Below are 26,264 nucleotides of genomic sequence, written 5' to 3' on the forward strand. Positions count from 1 at the left end.
TTCCAATGCTTAAGCTATATGCTTCCAAAGGATAGAAAATCGTCTTAAGCTCAGCACATCACTTGAGTGACTAGCACATCGCTTAAGTGAATAAAATTGTTAATACAATGATTGCATAACACTTTAGACTCACAACAACATGTTGCTTGAGCGATATTTAACCCAAAAACAACGTAAACATGTATTACACATGAAATTCTCAACGTCGTTAACCTATCAAATTTATTCTTTCTCATCCATATTCAATATTTCTTCACTCTCATGTAGATAGATACTTCCTCCTTTTACAATCATATACTATATCATCAACAAATATCACTTATCAAAACTACCAAAATATGATTAAGACGAAGTATTTGTTTCCCTTTTTTTTATCGACAAGAAAAAATAAATAAAGATGAACCACTTTAGGGGTGACCCAACCCTTATACAAACTATAACACAACAATTCCCCAAATCCCTTCTAAACAACCTAACCCTCACAAACTTAGAACCACAAACAACCCAACCAAAGGAGTAAATCTTGATAGAATAGAATATTAAGAATAGAATATTTTGTCATTATTGCTTATAATTAGTCCCTTGTAATTAGGCTGTCATTATTGCTTATAATTAGTCCCTTGTAATTAGGCTGGACAATAATCCACAATAATTGTATATATGATATTCAAGATGAATGAGAAGGGACGTGGGGGGATTCGATTATCTTACATGGTATCAGACTTGAAACTGATCCTTCCCTAAACACCGCAACACGCGCAGCAAACGAGCCAACGCCGTCCCTGCACATCCGCGCCGTTCTGATCGTCCCTCCTCCTACGATCGTCTGAACCTGTTTCCGGTGACCTCACCGCGCCGCGATCATTCCGCGCCGCCCCACCTCTCCTCCTCGTCTCGTTCTTTTCCGCATTCATGTCTGACTCTGATTCTTCTCCTTCAAACGACACTTCCCCACCCAACATGAAGAAATCTGATTTTCATCCCGCTCTTGCTGTCTCCAATATTAGGAACAACATTCCTATTATTCTTGAGATGGAAAAAGATCAATACGGAACCTGGGCCGAGCTTTTCCGCATCCATGCTCGATCCCATCGCGTCTTGCATCACATCGTTCCATTCACAACAACACCACCGCCGGCTTCTACTAGCGCCGACTATGAACAATGGATCACTCTTGATGCCACCGTTCTTCAGTGGATCTATTCCACCATCTCTACTGATCTGCTGACGACCATTCTGGAACCTGATTCCACTGCAGCAGCAGCCTGGAACCGTTTGGCAGACATTTTCCAAGACAATCAGAACGCTCGTGCTGTCACTCTTGAGCAAGAATTCTCTACCACTCGTATGGAGGATTTCGCCAATGTATCTGCCTACTGTCAGCGCCTCAAGATGCTCTCGGACCAGTTGAGGAATGTCGGCTCTCCTATCAACAACCACCGTCTGGTCCTTCAACTGATATCTGGTCTTCCAGAAGCTTACCGCAGCGTTGCAACCGTGATTCGATAGAGTAATCCTCTACCAGCCTTCTATCAGGCTCGCTCTATGCTTACTTTGGAAGAAGCAGGTATGGCTAAAATGACAAGCACGGGCTCTCATACTGTCTTGCACACCACTCAGCAGCAACCCTCTACCGACACCTCTCAGCAGAACACCTGTCACTCTGGCAACCGCTCTCACCCTCGTGGCAACCAAGGCCGCGGAGGTAGGCGTGGTAACCGCAGTGCATCTCGGTCTGGCGCTTCCAATACTCCTCCATCATGGTCCTCTCCTCCTTGGCAGCAACAACAACAGTATCCAGCCTGGCACCAATGGGGTTGGTCTCCACCACCATGGACCATGCCTCCGTGCCCATATCCCACATCTCAGTGGACACGCCCTACCGGTCCTCCGAAGCCAGGCATCCTAGGACAGCGTCCTCAGGCATATATTGCTACTACATCTCCGACACTGACAGACATCGAGGCAGCTATGCACACCATGTCTCTCCAGACTCCTGACGCTCCGTGGAACATGGATACTGGCGCATCAACTCACACATCAGCATCACAAGGTAATCTCTCGTCTTATCTTCCTTTAAGTAATCTCTCGTCTTATCTTCCTTTAAGTAATTCAAATCAGAAAGTCATTGTTGGTAATGGCCATAGTATTCCAATTCACGGCACCGGACACACACAAATAGCCACCCCTTACAAACCTCTACACTTAAACAATGTCCTACATGCCCCGAATATTATTAAAAATTTAATTTCTGTTAGGCGACTCACCACTGACAACAATGTCTCTGTTTCCTTTGACCCTTTCGGTTTTACTGTCTCTGATTTTCAGACAGGGATGCCTCTCATGAGATGTGACAGCCTTGGCGATCTATATCCAGTCACCACCTCCCCAAGTTTTGTTGGTCTTACGTCTAGTCTCTGGCACGGTCGCCTTGGTCATCCTGGCGCCCACGCTTTAAATTCCCTTCGCAATAATAAGTTCATATGTTGTGAACCTTTTAATTCTTCTGTTATTTGTGACTCTTGTGTTTTAGGCAAGCAGGTTAAATTGCCATTTCTTAACTCTCAAACAATAACTTTGATGCCCTTTGATATTTTACATAGTGATTTGTGGACTTCTCCAATTTTAAGTTCTGCTGGTCATAAATATTATGTTCTCTTCTTAGATGATTTTACAAATTTGAAATGTTTCAGTCACTTACTAATCTTATTCAAACACAATTTTCGCTAAGTGTAAAATCTTTTCAGTGTGACAATGGCGGTGAATATAATAATGAGCTATTCCAACAATATTGCGCCAACCATGGTCTTGTTTTTCGCTTCTCTTGTCCTCACACATCCTCACAAAATGGGAAAGCCGAACGAAAAATAAGAACCATTAATAATATGATGCGCACCATGCTAGCCCATTCTTCTGTTCCCCAATCATTTTGGCATCATGCCCTTCACATGGCAACTTACCTGTTAAATATTCTTCCCTACAAAACACTTCAAAATACGTCACCTACACAACTCCTATACCATCGTGATCCCACCTACACACACTTACGAGTCTTTGGTTGCCTATGTTATCCGTTACTCCCGTCATCTACCATTCACAAGCTACAACCTCGCTCTACCCCGTGTGTCTTTTTGGGTTATCCTTCCAATCATAGAGGTTACAAATGCTTTGATTTGTCAAACAGAAAATTAATAATTTCGAGGCATGTCATCTTTGATGAAACTCAATTTCCCTTCACCAAGATACACTCACCCTCACCCCCCTCTTATCACTTTCTAAACGATGCCCCACACCCCTACCTCATCCATCAGTGGCAAAATCAAATACCACCACCAGCCACACATAACCAATTACCAACCATCACTGACCAGCCACCCCCATCAACTAACCTACAATCATCGACCTTTACCCCTCCAATCAACCCACCCACTACAATCTCCAACAGCTCACCCCCACCAATTCAACCACCACCTACACGTACTATCACCACCCGTAGTATGCAAGGCATTACCAAACCCCGTAAACTATTTAACTTATCAATTTCTCACTCAAACCACTCCATCTCTCCATTACCCAAAAATCACAAAATAGCCCTATCAGACCCCAATTGGAAATCCGCAATGAAATCTGAATTTGATGCTCTTATTAGAAATAAGACGTGGGATTTAGTTCCTCGTCCTTGTGATGCCAATCTCATTCGATGCATGTGGATTTTCAAACATAAGAAAAATTCTGATGGCTCCTTTGAGCGCTATAAGGCTCGCCTTGTTTGTGATGGCAGGTCACAGGTTGCAGGTGTGGATTGTGATGAGACTTTCAGCCCGGTGGTCAAACCAGCTACTATTAGAACAGTACTCACCATTGCTCTCTCTAAATCCTGGCCCATTCATCAACTGGATGTCCAGAACGCTTTTCTACATGGTGATCTTCATGAGACTGTTTATATGCATCAACCATTAGGTTTCCATGATTCTCATCATCCAGATTATGTTTGTCGTCTGAAGAAATCACTCTATGGTCTCAAGCAAGCACCTAGAGCATGGTACCAACGCTTTGCAGACTATGTAACTACCATTGGGTTTCGACATAGCACATCAGACCACTCTCTCTTCATCTATCGACAACACTCTGACATGGCCTACATTCTTCTTTATATGGACGACATCATTCTTATTACCTCTACTCATGTCCTTCGCAAATCAATTATGTCATTATTGGCTACTGAATTTGCAATGAAAGATCTTGGTCCGTTGAGTTACTTTCTGGGCATCGCTGTCTCTCGCCACCCTGGCGGCATTTTTCTCAGTCAAAGCACCTATGCTTCTAAAATCCTTGAACGTGCTGGCATGACATCCTGCAAACCGACTGCCACACCTGTCGATACCAAACAGAAACTCAGCACGTCATCTGGCACTCCTTATGAGGATCCCTCTCTCTATCGCAGTCTTGCAGGAGCCTTACAGTACCTCACATTCACTAGACCTGACATCTCATATGCGGTTCAGCAAATCTGTCTCCACATGCATGCACCCACGACAGAACACATGCTTGCTCTCAAACGCATCCTTCGGTATGTCCAGGGCACCATACACTTTGGTCTACATTTATCACCATCCCCCATTACAAAACTCATCTCCTACACTGACGCTGATTGGGGTGGATGTCCTGACACCAGACGCTCCACATCTGGGTACTGTGTTTTTATGGGTGACAACCTTATATCTTGGTCTTCCAAAAGACAGCCCACTCTCTCCCGTTCCAGTGCAGAAGCAGAATACAAAGGTGTTGCTAATGTTGTATCTGAGTCATGTTGGCTTCGCAATCTCTTACTAGAGCTCCATTTTCCTATTCCTCAGGCCACTTTGGTGTATTGTGACAATGTCAGTGCAATGTATCTCTCTGGTAATCCTGTTCAACATCAGCGTACCAAGCACATTGAAATGGACATTCACTTTGTACGGGAAAAAGTAGCTCGTGGTCAAGCACGCGTACTTCATGTTCCATCTCGACATCAGATTGCAGATATCTTCACCAAAGGACTTCATCGTATTCTCTTCGATGATTTCCGGACCAGTCTCAGCGTCCGTGAACCTCCCGCTTCGACTACGGGGGTGTGATAGAATAGAATATTAAGAATAGAATATTTTGTCATTATTGCTTATAATTAGTCCCTTGTAATTAGGCTGGACAATAATCCACAATAATTGTATATATGATATTCAAGATGAATGAGAAGGGACGTGGGGGGATTCGATTATCTTACAAATCTCACAAAAGCTCACTTGATTGAAAACATACAAGCCACATGATCAATGCACTACTCAGAGTAAGTAAAACGAGCAGAAATAGTTTTAGATGTTACCCAAAACCAAACCTTTAATTGTGCCAAAGTGAACAATTCTAAAAGGTCGATCACTCCACCTTGAAAAATATGTTTATTCAAGTTCTTTTAGATTTCACTAACTACAACAATCCAAACACTACTCCAAACAACATTTACCTGGACAAGAGCATTTAACAAATTAAAATGCAAGAAGTGAGAAACTAGATCAACATTATCAACTAACACTATCCCCATCCATGCATACCACTGATTCCAGACTAGCCAAGCAATCCTGTATTCAAAAAACATGTTTTATTGACTCCACTGCCATCCTGCAAAAACTATAAAGGTTGCTATCAACCAAAACCCCACGTCTTTCCCTTATTTGACTTGAAGTGTGTCCCTATCTAACAATCCTTTAAAAATCTCTTCAACAATCCATAATTCAGGTAATCTTTCAACAACAAAAAAAATCAATTATGCACTAGTAACATTCCCTCTTAACAAATTATTCCATAAAAGAAAGAAGAAAAGAACTTTAAACATCCACAAGGTTGAATAAACATACCAAAACTAGAATCTAGTTGGTCCAATACTATCTTACTCTTTCAACTCCTCGGAATCTCAATTTGGCCAGTATTCTACTATCATAATCTTATTTAAAGTTAGAAAGAATAGCAAGAGAAAAAAAATAAACTAAGGATTTAAAATGAATTAAGAAAAAAAAAACATATAATTCCTATTCATAAATTTCATTTTCTATTTATTTTAAATTTTATTATTAAAATATTTTAGATCTTACTTAAATTCTAGATAATTTGAGATAGATGTAATATAAAATACATTACATCTCTTATCAAAGATGATTTTATTGAAATGGGTAGTAGAAATCATGGAAAATGTCAAAATTTAGTGAAATGTTATTTTTATCTTAAAGTTGCTCTTAAATAAATTTTATTAATATTTATATTTAGAATAGATAAAATTAAGGTATTTATTGAGAGAGAGTGTGCCATTTTAATAAAATTATTACAATAAACAACATATTTATTTTTACTTTTGTATTGTTTATAAAACTTAAACAATAGTTATTTTCTAAAATAATAAAAATACTTCTGTAAAATTCAAATTTAAATTATTAACTAAATTTGAAATAATGCGTACCCTTTCTTTCTCATTTATTATAAAAAAAAATTCAAACATATTAAGAAAAATAGTTAATTGCATTAAATTTGATGTTATTTTTCTGAAATATCCTTCTCATTAAATATCAAGTGAAATATAATTGAAATTAAGATTTTGAAGAAAAATTATGATGTAAAATAATTTTAAAAAATTATATTTGAGAAAAAATATATACCTTTTTAATGAGAAGTGAAGGAGTATTCGAGTATTAATAGAATGTGACATTTATTGTATCCTTTTGTAGTGCAATAACTGTGGTGTCTCAACACCCAAGAGAGCACCAACAGAGATATTTTTCTTTGCTTGCAACTACCAAGAGATCATATTCTGCACTTTCACATTTATTTTATTTTCATCCACAATTAAATAAAAAATATTTAATAAAAAAAATACTTAAGAGATATTTCAAAATTTATATTAAAAAAATAAACCTAGTACCTAAAAAATACCATCACATAAGCTTGGAAAGTTTACTATAGGTTAATCTTTTTAGAACAGATAAACCTATCAGGTTTTAGAGCAGAAAAAAACAAATAACCTACCACAAGCTCAATTTTTTTTTTATCAGCAATAAAAAATCAATAAATGAGAACCACTTCAGGGGTGGTCCAACCCTTTTACAAACACACATACAATTTAACTCCTAAACACCCAAAACCGCCGGTCAAAAGACCAATCAAACCAAGCGCTAACTAGCTTTACCACAAGCTCAATAGAAACGTGAAATAAATCTTTAATACTAGAAAAATCATTAAACAAAAATAATTTAAAAATAATTATTATTATATTAACTAAATTAGATATTATTTATTTTAATGTTAAGCTAATCATTGATCTAGTTGGATATTTCGCATCGGCTAAAAATTATAATATTCCATAGTATATAAGTGGGTGCAAACTTCGTCTCATCAAAACCAGCTTATAACATATTACATAGGTATGTATAAAGGTTGAACCACTCTTTAAGTGGTTCCTGTTATTCAATTCTTATTACTGATAAAAAAAATGGGTGGTCTAATAATGATCTGATAGCGGGTGATCTGATAAGCTGAATAATCGTTAAAATATATTCAAAAATAACTCTAATACTATATTAAAAAGTAAACTTTAAACCTAACTCAACCTTATAAAATCGGCGAATCTTCGAACATCTTGATATAACTAAAATTGTATTAATTTTCCTTAGTAAAACACAACATATTATAAAATATTGTGATTATTTTGATATGAAGTGAATGAATTATTGACATAGGTAGTAAGAGATGGTAGGTAGCTACTTAGCTATGGTGTAGTTGTGAATGAAAATTGTACTAAAATTACTTTAGAAAGTTACATGTGCATCGAATAAAGATACTGACACCATATAATATATACTTCATTTACCTGTACAGTGCAGGTGAACTTTATATAAACCAATAAACTTCTACGTATAATTTTTTTCTCACTTTTTCATTCTTTGTCAGTGCATGTATATCACTCACTTCTTCTATGACAAATGTCACCTCTCACATTTCATATTTACAAAAAAAACTAACATTATGGTAATTTTTTTATCAATTAAACTATGCAAAAACTGCACAAGAAAAGATGGATACAGAACTGAGAAGAAATTCTTCTGTCTGTCTCCTGGATTCTCCAATCAGTTCAAGTTTCTGTAAATATTTTATTTTTTTAACTTTTCTTCAGTGTTTTAAGAGTTATTTTGTTTAGATTATTTAGGTTAATTAACTTCATACTGTGAATGACATAGGCTTTGAGGATATTGTTATAAGAAGAAAACTTTGAAAAGTTTTTAAATTGCTTAACTTTTCTTGATTTAAATAGTTTCATATGGTAAAAAAAAAATTATTATAATTTTATGATCTAATTATATTTTTAATCCTGAAATTTAGAACGTATATTATTTTAAAAACATCTTTCAATTTCTTTTAAAAAAATTAAAAAATACAGTTTTTACTAAAAAAAATCATTAACTGAAAATTAATTTTAGAAAAAAAATAATCAATTATTTACTAAATAAGAGATAATTTTGTAAATTAAAAAATATTTTATCTAAAATAGTTTCTATTATTAAAAAAATTATAAACTAATTTTTAAATTGGTATTTAAATATTAGTTATTAGTTTTTAAAGTTTTAGTTACTAATTATTTTATATTTTAAGTTAATCTCTATTAATTTTTTAGAAGTTAATTTAAAATCTAAAGTACTAGTAGTTAAAATCTAGATAGCTAATTTATATATCAATTTAAAAATAATTTTATAATTTTTTTATTAATAATAAAAATTACTTTAAATATAAATAATTATTTAACCTTTAAAATAATATCTAATTTAGTTAATATAATAATTAATATTTTTATTTTTAGATTTAGTTGTTATTTAATATATATTTTTAGTGTTTAACTTTTTTAAATTTACATTATAAATTAAAAACAGTTTTTGTTAATCAAATTCACTATTTAAGAAATAAAAATGTATTTTGAAAATTCAGAGGAATAAAATTGAAATTTCTTAAATTTTATAGACTAAGAATACAACTAATATCACGAGTCTAAAAAAATCAGTGTTAGTGAAATACCTAGTTAATGAACTGCCATTATTGGAAGATTTGTTCCAATTATGTTTTACAATTAAACTAAAAATCTTATTTAAAAAATTGAAAATTCGATTTCACTTTTTATGATCACTTGGTCTTATATGAACACATGTTTTGAATTTAAAATGTGTGTGAATAACATGAACTTCACTTGATTTGATTTGATTCCTGATTTGGGAACCCTAATTGTGCCTAATTAGTAGCTAAATGTGGGTAGCAAGGGTAGGTGTTTGAACCTAGAAAAACAACAGTGTCTGAGCACGTGTGAAAAGATTTAACGTGCAGGCACGTTAGAAGACAGAGAAGAAGAGTGAAAGAGAGAATAAGGTTACAGAAAGAGGCATTACAGTAATCACCATTTAGAAAGCAATAGTAATGTATGGTCCATGAAGTTAGAAGAGGAAGAACAAAACCCTAATTAATCAAGTCATTTAGATTTTGAAGGGTCACATCAACACTTCCCATAGGTAATTTTTCTAGGTAGGGACACAAACTTCCCTATCAACACCATCACAACTAGAGGGTTCATCTTAGTTTTCTTCACACTCCAAATAAAGTTTATTTTCCATTCTAAGAAAAAAAAATACATTACTAATATATATATATATATATATATATATGACTTATTCCCTTAATCAACACTCATCAATAAAGCAATGTGGGTTTTGTAAAAGTGAGTGAGAATTATTTTAAAGATTAAATATGTTATTTTATTTCCTAATTATAATTTTTTTTTCAAATTTTAAATTATTCAGGTATCTATAGTATAGAAATGATTGAAATATTTTTTTTTATGTGAGATATTTATAGTATTTTTTATCAACAAGAAACAACTAAAATAAATCGATCTCACTTAAGGGTGGTCAAACTCTCATACAAAGTAAGAATGAACAAAAGTACATTTCCACCTACACATTTAAAATTATAAAAAAATCTCTTACTGTTTTCCCCAACACTATCAACTAAAGAAGAATCATTAAATCCAATACAAGGGTTCTAGATACCCGTCAAAGATATCTATAGTATACAAATGATTGAAATAATTTTTTCTGTATCTGAGATGATTGTTAAATTTTTATAAAATTCATTATTATTTTAATTACAGACTAAAGCTCATTATAATTACTTCTAACAGATTTATGAATTACTTCTAACAGATTTATGAAGTGGAATCTCAAATTGAATCAATTTCATATACAAAATGGCATATTCCAATCATATTTATACTACAAGCACATTAATGGTTTAAAGTTTGAACCAAAGACAAAAATCAATTTCGTATCACAATATAGGAACGAAAAAATATATTTAATCCTAAGGTTAAAAATTTCAATTTTTTTATAGAACATTTTTTTTAATTACATTTTTTCATTTATAAAATTTGAATTTTATACTTATTTAAAAGGGTCAAATTTGGCTCTACTTTGGAATTACATCATTTGTTCATCTATTTTAAGATTTAGGGTTTTATTCTATTTTCACAATTATCGAACTTTTTAAATATTTCAATCAAATAAAAATAATAATAATAATAGTAATAGTAATAATAATACATGAGATAGGAATGAAATGACAGGTTTTGTGCATTTAATTATGAGAGAATGTTAATTGTTTTATTGAGGCACATGAAAATGCTAAGGTTACTATTGATAAAGACAGGAGAATAGGGAAAGAATCTTTCTGTACTACCAACCTTATCATTAGTGTTACGCCACAATTTTTTTGCTAAAACCATATTTACAAATTCTAATTATCTATCTATAAAATAATATATATACTACTTTTCTGTCGTATATAACAAATATTTGGAATTTACTAACCATATATAAAATAAGATCAATTATCTCATTTTTAATTTTTAAAATATTAAAATATGCTTTCTAGTTTCTTCTTTCATTGATTCTCCCTAAGATTATAGCTTCACATGGAAGCATATCTCATTATGCAGATTTTTTTCTTTTCAATATGATCTTCTATGGAGATTTTTTTTTTTTTTTTTATCTTATACATTAGTTTATGCAAAGTAAAAAAAAAATACAAATTATAACTCAACTCCCTTATGCACGAAAATTAAAATTTCATTTCGAAATTTCTAAAATTTATCATCAGAATATATGTTTCAACCCATGATTGTTCTTCATGAAATTATTTCATCAAGAAGTTGATATCCTAATTAAGAAACCCAAAAAAAAAAAATATGTCGGTAGAATAATTTACAAATTAATAATTTGAAAAGTTCATAATATAATACAACTCAAATGCTACTTTGATTCCTGTAGTCTTTTCTTTCTCATTCATAAATCATATACAAACCCAAATATTAAAACTTTCACCAATAATGCATTTTTTTTCCTAAACTTTTCTATTATCAACTGAAACATTACCTAACATATAATGCATTCTTTCTACCAATTTAGTACATATTTGGTTTGAAATTATAAAGTACTTTTACAAATTTCAATGCATTCTTTTTAGCAATTTAGTGTATTTTCAGTTTAAAGTTAAAAAAGTATTTCCACAAATTCCGATACAAAATTACATGTTTAAGTTGAAGGAAGAAACAGGGTTTATTCTCAATTCTAGAATGAAAACAATTTTTTCTTTTTTCTATTTAAATATTTTATTTGTTGAAATTTTAACAAACTTTTGATCATGTATACCATTTTCTATATTCTTTTCTTCCTTGGTCTATTAAATAAACCCTTCATACAACCCGAATTGCTTGATAAAGATTAATTATATATCTATAAAATTGATGAATATTTCTCACATATAACAAAGGGAACAAAATGATTCTATCCACATAGTTCATTATATTTTTTTGGGTTGTTCTTTGTTAACATTTTTTATGCATATAAAGTGTCTATTGGAAGACATTATATTTACACTACTTTTATATATGGATCATCCCTTAAATATTTAAATTTATTTTTTTATTATGAACAAAAATTTCAGAAATCTTCCAACTCTTATACAACACATCTAAAGAGATATAATCTATTATGACTTGACTAACTTAATACCAAAACATAATTGAGTATATAGATATAATTGAGTATGGATGGAAAAAAAAAAACTTTTTTAAGAGAGGTGAAAGGCTCTTAGGTGATCTTTGGTGTAGTTTCATGACTTTGAATTATGGAAAAATTGCTTTGGGGGAGGCAAAAAGAAAATTATGAAAACAACATGATTAACCCTAGAATTAGGGTTATTAGCACATGCAAATGCAACTTAATGATGAAGGAAGAAGGGGTGAGTGAAATAATTTTGAAGGGCCTATAGTATTGTGAATAGTATACATGCAAGAAAGAGCACTCCTAATAAAACTTTTTTATAAAGCAAACAGAAAAAATGCAGATATTATTCGAATTTGTGTACACTGCATTTGGAATCAAAGTGTGGCAAACACTACTAATTCAAACAGTGCATTATTACTGTTTCATTTAGTGGGGGAATTGATACAACATTCTTCATGAACTCCACAAAAATAAAAATTATTATTATTAATAATAATAATAATAATAAATATCCCTGTTTTTAAGGGGCAATTAAAGGCCTAGGACAAGCCCATGCCTGGGTTGTTAGGAGCACCATGACCCCAACACCAAAACAAGATTAGTGACTTCATCAATCACCAAAATCCAAAACCAAAATTCATGCATGGTGGACCCAACACACAAGTGAAATAAAATAATAAATTAAATAAAAGGGGTTTACCAAAAACAAAATGCACCCATAATGTGAAGGCTGGTACACACAACACAACACAACAACACCACACCTTCTGACCTGTCCCTCTCTCACTAATCTTTATCTTTCTCTCCATTATTTAAATACATGCTATGCTACTCAATATTATTATTATTATTATTATTAGTATTAATTAATGATAAAGTGCTATTCATCTACTTGCCTTAAAAGGAAAGAGTGTACAAACATTTCCCAAGATCACATGCACTTGCATAAGAAAAATGGGTACTTAGATTACAAACACTATTAAATAACATTATCTTTATAAAGTAGGATTAGGATTCTCCCAAAACCATTACTCAAACAAGGAAACTAACTACCCTCTTGTTTTTAGCATATTTGTAGGTTGACTCAACAACAACACTTGATTAAGGAGAATAATTAAGAGGATAACAAGGTTTGTGTTGAAATAATCATTGCCCACATCACCACAAAGTACACTTTTTTTCCTTACTTGGATTAGATTACCCAAAATCTCACAATATAGTATAATGCTTCTTTGATTATTAGCTTTGTTCTTAGAAGAATATGTAATAGAATAAGAAGATTGTTACCAATTAAGAACCGCCCTTAACACTTTCTGCCTCTATCTATCGGACACAAGATGTGAAGAAAACAATAATTACTTATTCCATTTGTGACTGGAGAAAGAGAAAAAAGTGCACAATTCTTAACCCTATCATCATCATCATCTTCTCACCCAAAAAGAACACTAAAACAGAATATATAACACAAAGCAAATCCAATCCCAAAGGCCAAAAGTGAGAGAGAGTGAGAAGATGAAAAGGAAAAAAGAGAGAGAGAATAACAGAAGTAGTGATCATTATTACTTAATACTAAGCATTTAACTACAATAACTAAGCAGCAGAGTGAAACAAGAAAATTAAATTCCCTAAGGGTATCATCAAAACCAAATCTCTCCCATGTCAAGAAGGTGATCATCTCATTAATTAACCAAAACTAAACAATTAAATGAAAATAGAAAAAAAACGACTAATTAAGTAATTAACCGGTACCACCTCTTAATTACTCTATCATCTAAACATATGATTATTCTCAATATTTTTTTTTTTTTTGCATTTTTTTTAAGAAGAAGAAGAGCCATTTGTTCCACCACCGTTTGTTCCACTGTCATTCTCGTACTCGTTCACATCATGAGAAGAACTGAGGTTGTGGTTGTGGTCGTGGTCGTGGTCGTTGTTGGTGTTGCCGTTGATTCCAGCACCGTGCTCGTGTTCGAGGCCATTAACGTTGCTTCTGATGACGGTAGCTTTGTTTACATTGGCGACATGGTTGATCCCGTTAGCAGAGACAATAGCAGAGTTGCCATTAAGGTTGTCTTTTTTGGCCAAGGTGTTCTTGTTGTTATGCATCCACACTTTGAGGACTCCCCTGTCCACACCAATCTCGTTGCAAAACTCCATAACCATGTTTTCGTCGCGCTTCTGCATCTTCCACCCCACTTTGTCGGCGAACTCGTGCATCTTCTCCTTCTGCTCCTGGCTGAATTTCGTGCGGAAGCGCTTCCGGGAGTGATGCGCCATGGCCGGAGCGGCGGTGTTTTCCGGCGCCACGGAGAGGCCGCCGCCGCTGGAGAGGGCGAGGAGCATGTGGGGTGCGGAGGGGTAGGAGGAGATCGGCGGCGGAGAGGAGGAGTTCGGACTCCGGTGAGGCGGAGGCGGAGGAGGGTGGTGGCGGTGGTGGGGCTGGTACTCCAGGACATGATGCGTCGCCGGAGAAATTGGCGGCTCCTCTGGCTCGCGGCGGTGGAAGTTACGGTGGCAGCCGCAGGCGGCGCATTTGATGGAGCTGGGGTCGTCGGGGGTGGCCGCCGGCGACGGCATGAACTCGCCGCAGCCGTCGAGGGCGTGGCCGCCTAAGCTGGCCACGTGGTTCTTCAAGCATTCCTTGTAAACCACCACGGCGGCGGCGCGGTGGTTTGCATGGTGGCGCTTCAAGACCCCGTTGGAGAAAGACACCGGCTTTGGACTCGGGTTCGAGTTTCCGGCGGCTTGGTGGATCCGGGTCGGAGTCTCGATGTCGAGTTCCGGCGATTTGGCGGCTGCGTTTGTCGCAGTGACGGTTGTTGGCGGCGGCGTTGGTGTTATTATCTCCATCCTTCTAATAACAACAATAATCACAAGAATTAAACCAAAACCTTCACTTTCTGTGACGGCTTCATGAAAAGTGCTGCCCAAACTTAAAAATGAGCTTGTTGCTTATGTTGGGTGCGGAGAAAAGTAAATTGAAGAGAGAAAAAAAAAAAAAAAAGGTTATGAATGTTTCTTGTTGAAGTTGAAGGGAAGAAAGATGAAGAAGAAAATTGAAGAGAAGAGGAAAGAAAAAGAAGATGTTGATGATGTTTTTGAGTGAGGACTGTTGATAATGTGGTTGTCCCTTCTTAACCACTTGTTTTTTTAACCCTGGTTCTAATCTATGGTTAAGTTATTGACCCTACTTGGGGGTTAGATGTGAGTAATAAATATACCCTCCCTTCTCCTCCTGTACTATTTATTACTTCTACTTATTATTATTATTATTATTTATTTATTCTATTAAATAAATAAATATAAAAATTTACACAATGAAACATTTTGAATATAAAGAAAATGTTTGGCATTATTGTTATTATTATTGGTTGTTAAAGTATTATAGATTGAAAAGAATGATTAGGAATGAGTGAAGAAATGAAAGTAATGAATGGTGAGTTGACTGTGTGGCTGTAAACCATGTTGTGTTAATCTTTCTCTCAACAAAGGAACTCATTATTCTGCTTCTATTAGGGAAGCTAATTCATAACTCAATCATCTTGTTTTTATTTTTGAAAAAATAAATTAATTAACTCTTTTTAATCATATTATTTTTTAGCATCCATAATATTTAGTGTCCAAATATTTATAATCAATATTCTCAGTGAAATTGTCTCTGTTTTAAGGGAAATAAATCTAATAAATATCACTCCAACCAATAATATATTAGCATTATTTGATGCTTTAGTTTTCAATTAAATTATTTGTATTTTAGTTTATTTAGAAATTAATTATTGAAAAAAAAATATTTATCATTACTTTTAATCTATTTAAAAATGTTAAAGTACAATCTTTATAAAATAAAGATAATAATAATTTATTTTCTTAATGGATATGCATTATTATCACATCTTCAATGTATTGTTTTAATTATTTTTTTCTCACTCTTCAATGAAGGAACACAGAAGCATCAGATATATTTTCCTATCACCCTGATATTCAAAATAGGATGCATTGTAATAGCAAGATTTATATTATATTAGAACATTAAACCATAGACTAAACAAAAAAAATTATTTGTTTATTTATTAAATTTATTAAAATTTTGTTTTAAAATTACCAATAGTTAATAAGATATATTAATGAAAGCAAAAATATATATACTTGATTTCATTGCAATTTTTTCTTATTACTCTCTTTACTCAACCTTTTACTTTTTATTAATTTAATTCTCTTACTATGTTAATTACATATTTTTAATTTATTTATTAGTTTATATTTAATTTTTATATGTCATTAAATTTAATATTTAATAAAGAGAATACAAGTTGAGGTAGGAGTATATAGCACTTAAGTTAATATTTATTATTAAATTAATATAAAATCAAAATTTTACAATAATTGGAACCAAATTAATAAGAAAATGAAAAAATTTAAAGGACAATAAAAGAGAAAAAAAAATACCACTAAACCAGTATACTTTCCCCATTCCATATTTATTGTCATTTAAAATTTGTACGTAGATTAAGAAAAATAATAATTACTCTAAGATAGTGAAATTTATTATGGCCCAGTTTTATTGAAGTGTGTTACCATCTTTTTAATTTTTTAAAAAATATATTCCAATATAAAAATATTAATTGGAAACTAAATATAAAATAAAATATTTTGAAAAAGAAAACATCAATAAAAAACAATTTTTAAAAAATACTAAAATACAACTACTTGAATATGATGAGAGTCTTTTGGTGTCTAAATTTATAAGACACTAATTAACTCATTAGATCTTGAATTAAAATATGAAAAACATATCTCAAAAATGTAAATTGATAAACACATAAATGTGAAATTATATAAACTAGAGTATAATTACATCATCACATCATAAACATTATGAAATATTTTTTTTATTTTCTTTGTTTCATTTAATTTTAATGATGTAAGCATGGTATTGTTTTGTGTACCTTATTAATTTTTGACATAAATACCCTTTAGAAATTGAAAAATATAACTGTGTTTACATAAGTTTCGTGAACCGTCACTGTTGGTCAACCATAGTTACTTATAATCACAATTAAGGACGTAAGAAGGGTTGAAATCATGCGTGACACGTGTTAATCTTGATCCACATGATGACACGTGTGAGTCAGCCATGCAGAACCAAAGTCAAAGTTACTAAACACCGTAGAAGCTACATAAAGACATTAATGGAGTAATTAATTGAAAAATAAAATAATCAAATCAAATACTAAAAAGATAAGAGGAAAACACAGGGTTTGTTTAATGTAAAAAACAAAGAACATAGATTCAGATAAAAGAAAAAAAAAATGGAAGTTGATAATTTATTTTAGATAATGAATTATGATTACATGAAAATAGTCTTAGTGTCTCTAAAACTTATTAAGTAATTTTAAAGATAGTTGGATATAATGTAATTACCTTTTTTTCACCATTTTTTTCTTCATCTCTTTCTTTAAAATATTCTTTCCATTCATTTTTTAGTGTTATTTAAGGATTTTTTTAAAAACAAAAAATACAATAATTTTTGTAACATCAATACAATATTTTTATTTCTAAATTAGTAATAGATTTAGAATGTTGTTTTATTATTAAAAAAATATTACTAAATAAATTGAACAACATTCCTTATGTATTGATATGTAAAAATATTATTAAAAACTAATACCAACATAAAATATATTTAATATTTAATAAAATATTACTAAATCATATTAATACAAGTTCATATTTTAGTAAAAGAAAATGTTAATAAATACATTGCTTGTTGTTTGTCATTCCTACCATAAGATAAAGGAGGAACTGATTTGCACAAAGAAGGTATGTTATGTTTCGCTCTTAAAATTTGCAAGAATTGGTGAAGTGAATAAAAGATATAACTATAGAAGCTCTCTGTTCAATCTTTGCTTCATACCATGGCTCTGTCTTTGTGGTTTTCTTTCTTTCTCAATTCATTCCAGTCACCATGGAAGAAGGTAACATTCTATTATTTTCTTTTTCTTCACTTAGATTTTACTTCACACACTTGATTATGCATAGGGATGAGTATTCACAGCTCCACTGAACTTGCAGGTTAGGAGTTGTGTTTCTCCAACATCTGATATTTGCAATATTTAAATGATTATAATGTTTTTATGCTTAATTTTCAGTAAATTTTAGTTTAAGAATATATATAAAAAAAAAAGTAACTTTATAAGAAAAATATTGTATTTTTCAATGAAGTTATGCAGACCACAGACCAGTCAATTTATCTGCATGATCTGGTAGAGCAAATAATAAATTAGAAAAATACGAAATTAGAAATCTGACGTCCTAGTTATGCGAATTTTTCATTATGATTATTGATTTTTTCTCTCAGACTCATCAGATTGCAGATGTCCTAGAATGTTGTACACTACTGTTCTTTATAATTGAGGGTACTGTTTAAATTGTTCTTTTAACCTTTTTCTTTTCAAGTTTTTTCTTGAAATTCATTATGAAGTTCTTGGTATTATGCAAGTTTTGGATAATTTTGTAAAAAAGTAGAATTTTGTACAAATTAACTTGCATATAAGTTATTCTTATTTTAATCTATGAATCTGAGTAGGCCACATTAGCTGTATTCTATTTGTCCTGTTCACAATGCAAGGGTGCTTCAAAGCATCTTGCAGATGCTGAGATGAACTTATTCGTCTTGTTCAGATATAAACTTCATTGACAATCACAAAATTTTTGAGTTTGTTGCATCTACAATTCTGATTGGACCTTGTTTCACTAATGTCAAGGTGCTGCAACAAGGAACGGAGAGGCTGCATTGTGAATAGATTCAAATCACTATTTAATCACATGTACTTCTTTCTTGCCATTTCTATGAATTAATTGAATGTCATAAGAATCTAACTCAGTTTTTGGTTCTGCTTTTTTTTATCTTATTATGGCAAAATGACTCATTCTAAAGAGCATGACCATGACTTTGAGCTTTTCCCTTCTGAGTTTTTCTTTTCAAAATTTTCAGAAAACAATACAAAAGATTGGAAGGAAACAGCCATCACCTAAGAATAGGACAAATACTGAAATTAAATCTAAAGGTACCCTTCAGCTCCAAAATTTAAATAGGTTATGTCCATGAAATTTTTCTAATGGATATAGCCAAATTAAAATAGATGCATAGATTGGATTTTGAAACCAACAACAAACTTGGCCGCCCAACTTATTTGAACCTACTCACCTCTTAAAATGGCTCATTTTACACTAACTCATCAATCTTACGACGTGATTTGTTTCATATCTTCCTAGAAGCTACATGTGACATAACATGTAATAAGCACTCTATTGAATTTTAGGCAGTAAAAAAAGAGGTGATATCATACTATGGATTAATGCTAAATGAGCACATGTATTTGGTGCAGAATGTAACTATCCACACAATGGTGTATAGACAATCAGAAAATACTGAAATTATCCAATGGAATGATAAGTATACTTGTGAACAGCAAACTTCAAAATAACAATCAATAGTTGTTCTAGTTGTTCTTGTCCCTAGGGTAAAGTCTACACTTGATGTACGAGGTTGTCAACGTTTTCCTTGCAAAAAGACATAATCTGTATAAATTTAGAATCCTTTAACATCAACCAAAGTACAGAAGTAAAAGCATTGACCCTATTCAAGAAGTTCTTTGTACATTGATAACAAACTACTTTTAGATATAGCTTATCGCATTTTCTTCGACACAAGATTCATAACTTTGGACCGGTCAAACAAGAAAAATCAAGGAAGAAGAATGATGGTACTTAATTGAAAGGAACCTATTCATCATCTTCTCGGATGCACTGTTGTACAGTTAAATCTATAATCCAAGTACTAAAATAAATTCATATAAAAAAAATTAAGATCCATTGCTTTAGATGATGAAATATAAGAAAACTCCAAAATTAATAGAAGCACTCACTAGTATAAAAAAAACATACTAGGATTCTAGCAAACATCTAAGAAGGAATATGCATACACACACATATATAACAAATAAATCAATTCATGTTGTCAACAAAAATTAAAACTGATAGACTTATGAAATAAAAAGATGTCAAATTACAAGCACTTAATATAGTGAGATTAGAAAACATAATAGAGATTCTTGTTAAAGAAAAAACAAATATAATCTTGGACAGATGTCTTTAGACCAGAATGAGAAAATGAAAAGATCTTCATTATTTGTTACAAAGAATACCCTTGAGGTTCATCTGTCGTTAGTTCTATATACCCACAACTTTTTATTATATGGAATGCTAAGCCATAAAAAGTTAAATTAATGCAAGATAAAAAAGAATCTAACCTAGCCCAAGCTCGGTAGGAGGGAGGGTAAGCACCCATAGAAGAGTCATGTTGTCATTTTTCTCAATGAATTTCCACATTGGTTAAAATTGTGATATTGATATCTGCTGTTATATAACTCCTAAAACAATTGACAACAAAGGAAAGAAACCAAAACCAATCATCTGAGCAGTAGTGACATTTTAGACTCCATTTCCACCATTGCCTTTGATATAATAATGGCCAGAGGACAATTTGCTAGACTCTGCATTTCTTTTTTAGAAGTTGTCAATTTTATTTTATACAGTAAGATATTGTAGCAATCAATCATAGTATTTTACAAAAATTCTAGACATTTTGACTTCCAAAACAAAATTAAGGACAGAAAAAACAATTAGTTAATTAATTTTAATGTAAAGTGTGATATGGGATATCCAAAAGAATGAAGTGAGACAAGTAGGCAACAACATAGTTCATTTTTTTATTCATGGCTAGTCAGTTTTTGGAAGCATACTTGCCTGCAAATTATCCATTAGATATTCAGAAAGATGATGGCCTAGAGTGACAATGCTTTGTTCAGAAAGTATAGTAGGTTTCGAATCCACTGTAACAAGCATTCTCAGGAGAGAGCCACTATTGCCCAAAGAAGACTTTTGCAGCGGTTGTACAAAATCAGGATGAGAAATAATTCTTTTAAAAAGTTTCTAAATGAGCTAAGGAAGCACCAGAAAAAGTAAACAGAAAAAATGTCAACACAAGAAAACTCAACAAAATGTGTCAACTTACTATCTGATCAATTATTACTTTTTCTATCATCTGTGGAACAAGAGAATTGTCACCCATCTGTGCAATGTTTGATCAAAGAACTGTTGTCATTGACTTTAAAGTTTGGCAAAGTGTGTCAGTCTTAAAACCAGAGGAACAAATTTCTGCAAAATTACAAAGAGTAACATTTCTGAATCTCCGATGACTGAAGACTACCAAAAGTGGGTTTGGAAAGATTCATAAACATAGCTATTTCAATCACCAAAGAGTACTCAAGCAACTTTTTCTTTGTCTGGCATGAATACAAACTTCCTATTGCTAACATGTTATATGTACATGACAATGAAAAATATTTTCTTCAATTCAGTAACTGTGCTAACTCGAGCATGGAAATAATGCTCTATATAAATACTGTGATTTAGAAGTTACCAAGAAGAAAGATATAGGTAATAGGAAAGCAAAGTGGATGACTACAAATACCAATGTAGATATGGTGAAGGGTAACCCATTATTGGGCTTGCATTTTATGAGTTAACAAATAAAGAAGAATAGTGGCTACAGTGGGATGGAATTGGAGGGAGAGGAAGACGAGAGAACAAGAGTATAAGAGAATGCATAGCTGGCAGAAGGAGTGGGAGAGGGAGATGCGAGGATCATGCTAGGGGTGAGAGAGGATGATTATATTTGAAGGAGGGTAACAGAATGAGAGGTATGAGGATGCTTGAGTGAAAAATATCTGGCTAGGCTGAGTGAAGGAGTTCTTCCACATAAAAGGGAATATTTTTATTTCAATTTTCATTTAGTAAGGAGCTCTGCCCCAGCAATGGTTTAGTTGTCCCTAATTCTATATTGTAACAGAAGTTTCACCTATAGTTAATCATATTTCAGTATCAATACTATTCAATTTTTGGGTCGTATCAGACAGAGCATAAGCCCTGCCGATTTCAACCCGTCAGTCCTTTCTGATCACAACTACTGAGCATAATTGACAAAAACACTGAATTGGAAAAGTGAAACAAGAAATGGATATTATCAAAAGTTATAATGTTTTTTAAAAGCGCTTAGACAAAGATAGAAAAGAAAAGAGGATGAGAAAACATCTCCTTGCTGTTTATGTTATTTGCTTTTAAAACACTTAATTTGGAGACCATTTTCAAAAACTTAACAAATATTAGATTATAAATTGATAGTACCGGGGTAGAGTTGTTTTAGAAAATAGTTTTAAATAATATAAACAAAGTACGAAGTGAATCAAACATGCCTTTATAGAAGTTACCCTTGTATTTTAAATGTTACAGAGAGGTGAAATTTTATAATATAGAGAATGAATGCCTGAGACAGGGTGAAAATCCAAGATTCATACACATTTTTCACCCTTTCTATTGTACAATGCTAATTTCAGAACCATTTCATAAATTAAATATATCCCTTTACAGCTCAATTTTTTTTTTCTATGAATGAGAACTGACACTTAATGTCTTTTACTGTCGTGATCAAGACTTGGAAGCAGAACTAAATGATGTGTGGTTTGCCTATCCATCACGCCCAAGTCATCAAGATAGCAGCTTCCTTTTATGTTCTGGCATTACAAATGGTCTAGCATCCGGTAAATAATCAACCAAATTATACTGCACTGTTCATCTTTAGGGAATTACATTGAAAACGAATCCAGGATCAAAGTCTCCAAGTGGAAATTTGACACAACAGACCCTAGTTAATAATACTAACAGAACCATTATTCCAAAAATTAATACAATAAATTACAAGATATAGCGAACATCATCAACTCACCCCTCATGAAGGATGGAACAAAATTAAAGCTAAAGTATCTATATTAACAAATCAAGAAAAAAATGAAGTTTGAGTTTATCACAAACCTATGCAAGCAGTTGTACCCCCAGCTAGTGCATTAGTACTCAAATCCCTCAGTGTTATAGTTTTGCATGAGAAGAATATTCCTGGGGTGTCAATTTTTCCTAGAAAATAAAACCAAAAAACATAAAAATCAAGTCCATTATAAACCAAAGTTCACAATGTGAAAACAATAGCTTTTTCAGAGAATTTTTAAAGTATAAAATCAGTTTAATGAAAAGCTAGTTTTACATAGTGAACTAATCACAATTTCACAAATCTATATAAGTTAGCTAGCTTCGATGATAATACCCACTTTAAAGATCATATCATCTCCGATACACGATTAGTTGGCTAATAGCGTAAAACTATGATTCACAGTGTCTCTAAGTCATTAAACTCAATCAATTACAAAATTATCATTGGGAGTTGTAAATGTTATCAATTGTTCATTTTGTATAAAACCGTGGTTGTATAAATTAACAGTGTTCATCATCATAAATTTCCCCGGCTTCTATCTTTTATCCATTCAAATGAAGCATATTCCATTGTGAACTTAAATCATTCAATTTAAAGGAAAAGATAAGACATATAGAGAGCCTGGGAATGGAACACACATGTTGTCTCTAATCAAGGATGAATTTTTGGGCAAGCCACAGATTCATACCTTTCTACAAAACAACATTCTGCAGGATTTGCTCAAATCATGCCCTTTCACTCTTCATTTCAGTAGCTTAATGGACATAAACTACTTATAAAATATCAAAACTTTTTCTACTCAGTCTCCTCATCTTCCTCTACTCCAAAATCCAACCCAGAAATTTTCGTCTTCCCTATGTTAACTGCAATAATTCAAACATCAAATAAAACACTGAGCAAGCAAGGGGCAAGGAATTGGTCCAGATATATAATATAATGTATTGAACAAATTCAACTGGTGGCAATATTTGTGCTTAAGCTCATGCATTCATCAAACTTCATCCAAATAAAATCTGGGAAAGGAAATAGCAATTTCCCGCAAACACCATCGTGGTGTTGCTGTTGATGAACTCATACAAATTATTTCCAATATCAATGCTTTAAGAGTGAAGCAGTATGGAAAGTTTGTCAAAAGCGCTTCTCATTATCAAAATGGTAATTTAATAGTCCAAAAGAATGCAAGAACATCATAATATAATCAAAAGTATAGGGTTTACGATTTTCCCCAGATTGCAGAACACACATTTTATAATTGCTAGAGAATCACTACCACGCCGCAGCTTCCATTAATTCAAATTAACAACAAAACCTCAATTCCCAGTCTCTCTTCCGTCAACCTCAATCTCCGCCACCACCACCAAGCCAAGGAGTCCCACTAGCGCGCCCTTTACCTCCTCCACAAACCGGAATTAGCTCTGAATTCCACTTCACAAACGCACTCTTACAAATCCCTTCTCTCCAACCAAATTTGCCACAACTCGCAGATTCAACAACTTCTTCTCGGTCCCAACACCGGTGCCACCTCCCTCCTCCAACGGCGCGTGGGTGAACGGAAAACGAAAACCCTAACTTCGGGTTTTGTGCTTTTCAGTTTTCAAACCTTTTAATTTTCGCGGTAATGCTGAGCAGGATTTTTGTTAGTAGATGTAAATATATTTATATTTTCTAAAAAAAATGAAATTTACAAATCTAACCATATTTTCTAAAAAATATTATTTATTCTCAATTATATAATTTCTAAAAGGTAACTCAAAACCTAACTCAACATCATAAAATCGATTTATCGACTTATAAGGTGACTTTTGCACCCACTTATATACTATGAAATGTCTTAATCTCTAGTCCATGTTTCATAAATTTAGAATGAGACAATATCGTCACAACACGAATTCTTAAAACAAAATATCAATTATTTTTAACCAACAGCTTACAATTAAGTTTAGAATATATACTCATTTGAATATAGTCATCTTTCAAAATCAAGTTATTTCAAGACAATTATATTTTATTCTAGGGTTGAACTCTTATGACATTTGATAAAGGACTATCTATTATCTTCAACCCACATTCATTCAAGCATAACTCAACAAATTTAGTCATAATCTCTCTTATATGACTTATTATTTGACAAAAATTCAAATTTTATTTATCTAATTTTTAATCATTATCAATGAGTGATCCGTCAAATAACATTAAATCGATGTATAAGTAGTGAGACAAATTTTTTTCTAGTGTAGAGAAATAAACTTCTTTTAAGTGTAATTTTTCTTTAACTACAATATTACATGATAATGTATGATGTGATTGAATTTAAATTTTAGTTGCAAAATATTTGAGTTTCTCATAAAAGTGGAACGCTCTACAAATCGAAAGGGAATGTTAGCATCCCTAAACATGTTTATTAATTCCTCTTGACATAATTCTTTATCAAATCTTTTATAAACTTAAATTTAATGATTTTAGCTATTATTTTCTTTTAAAAAAAATCTGCCTTTAAGCTAAAGTGTGTTTTGAGACTAGAGTTAAAATTTAGTAGAAGAATTATTATTTTGAAAAAATAAATTGTTTATTCTATATTTAAATTTTTGTAACTTATATATTTAATAATTTTTTCTTTTCAGTTTTATAATTTCTTTTCTTATATAAAAAATATATGTATTTGCATATAAAAAACTACTCATTTTAAAATTATTTTCCAACAAACTTAATAAAAAAACAAATTTGAAAAGTTATATAAAGGGATTGAAGGTGGAAAACGCAAGTAGGGCAAGTCAAGCAATTCAAGCTATACAAGTGATCTTGATGCAAATACCAATGATACAGTGATCATCTGATTAAACTTTTAGAGCGTTTTATACAAGTGATCTTGATGTAAATACCAATGATACAGTGAGCATCTGATTAAACTTTTAGAGCGTTTAGTTTTCTTGGGTTGAGTGCTAAACAATTGTATTTCTTCACATTGTGAAGTAACACCCTTACAATAGAGCGTTCTTTGTTTTCTTTAATGTTTTTAATTTCAATGAGAGGTTAAGAAGGGATAACTTAGAGAATTTTAATTACTCATTATGGCCTGAAGAGGTTTAATTACTTGTTGTAACTTGGAGTTGGGTGTTTTCTCGTTGTGTCCTATAAAAGTTTGATTACTCATTGTAACGTATTTTGGTTAGTGGAAACTCTTAAGTAGTTGTCTCAATGAGACTGGATGTATCCCGAATTTAGGTGAACAAAGATAAATTATTGGGTGTTATTCTCTC

The 26,264-nt window shown here is 32.2% G+C and overlaps 1 protein-coding gene and 1 long non-coding RNA gene across 2 annotated transcripts; both read right to left on the minus strand.

Annotated features, from left to right (window-relative positions):
• Nucleotides 1-13,660: 13,660 nt before the first annotated feature.
• On the minus strand, nucleotides 13,661-15,239 carry LOC137836900 (zinc-finger homeodomain protein 9). The gene has a single exon (XM_068645681.1). The coding sequence runs from the start codon at nucleotides 14,970-14,972 to the stop codon at nucleotides 13,941-13,943; it is 1,032 nt and encodes a 343-aa protein (XP_068501782.1). The 5' UTR covers nucleotides 14,973-15,239; the 3' UTR covers nucleotides 13,661-13,940.
• A 7,182-nt stretch (nucleotides 15,240-22,421) lies between these two features.
• On the minus strand, nucleotides 22,422-24,642 carry LOC137836901 (uncharacterized). The gene is made up of 3 exons (XR_011085350.1): nucleotides 24,251-24,642; nucleotides 23,696-23,870; nucleotides 22,422-23,153 (listed from the first exon to the last, which is right to left on the minus strand). It is a non-coding gene; the product is annotated as an uncharacterized lncRNA (long non-coding RNA).
• Nucleotides 24,643-26,264: the final 1,622 nt, after the last annotated feature.

Source organism: Phaseolus vulgaris, chromosome 4, assembly GCF_000499845.2.
Source record: "Phaseolus vulgaris cultivar G19833 chromosome 4, P. vulgaris v2.0, whole genome shotgun sequence".
NCBI classification, from domain to species: Eukaryota; Viridiplantae; Streptophyta; class Magnoliopsida; order Fabales; family Fabaceae; genus Phaseolus; species Phaseolus vulgaris.

Coding starts and splice junctions, on each gene's coding strand:
- LOC137836900 (XM_068645681.1), bottom strand. CDS start 14,972: ATGGAGATAATAACACCAACGCCGCCGCCAACAACCGTCACTGCGACA.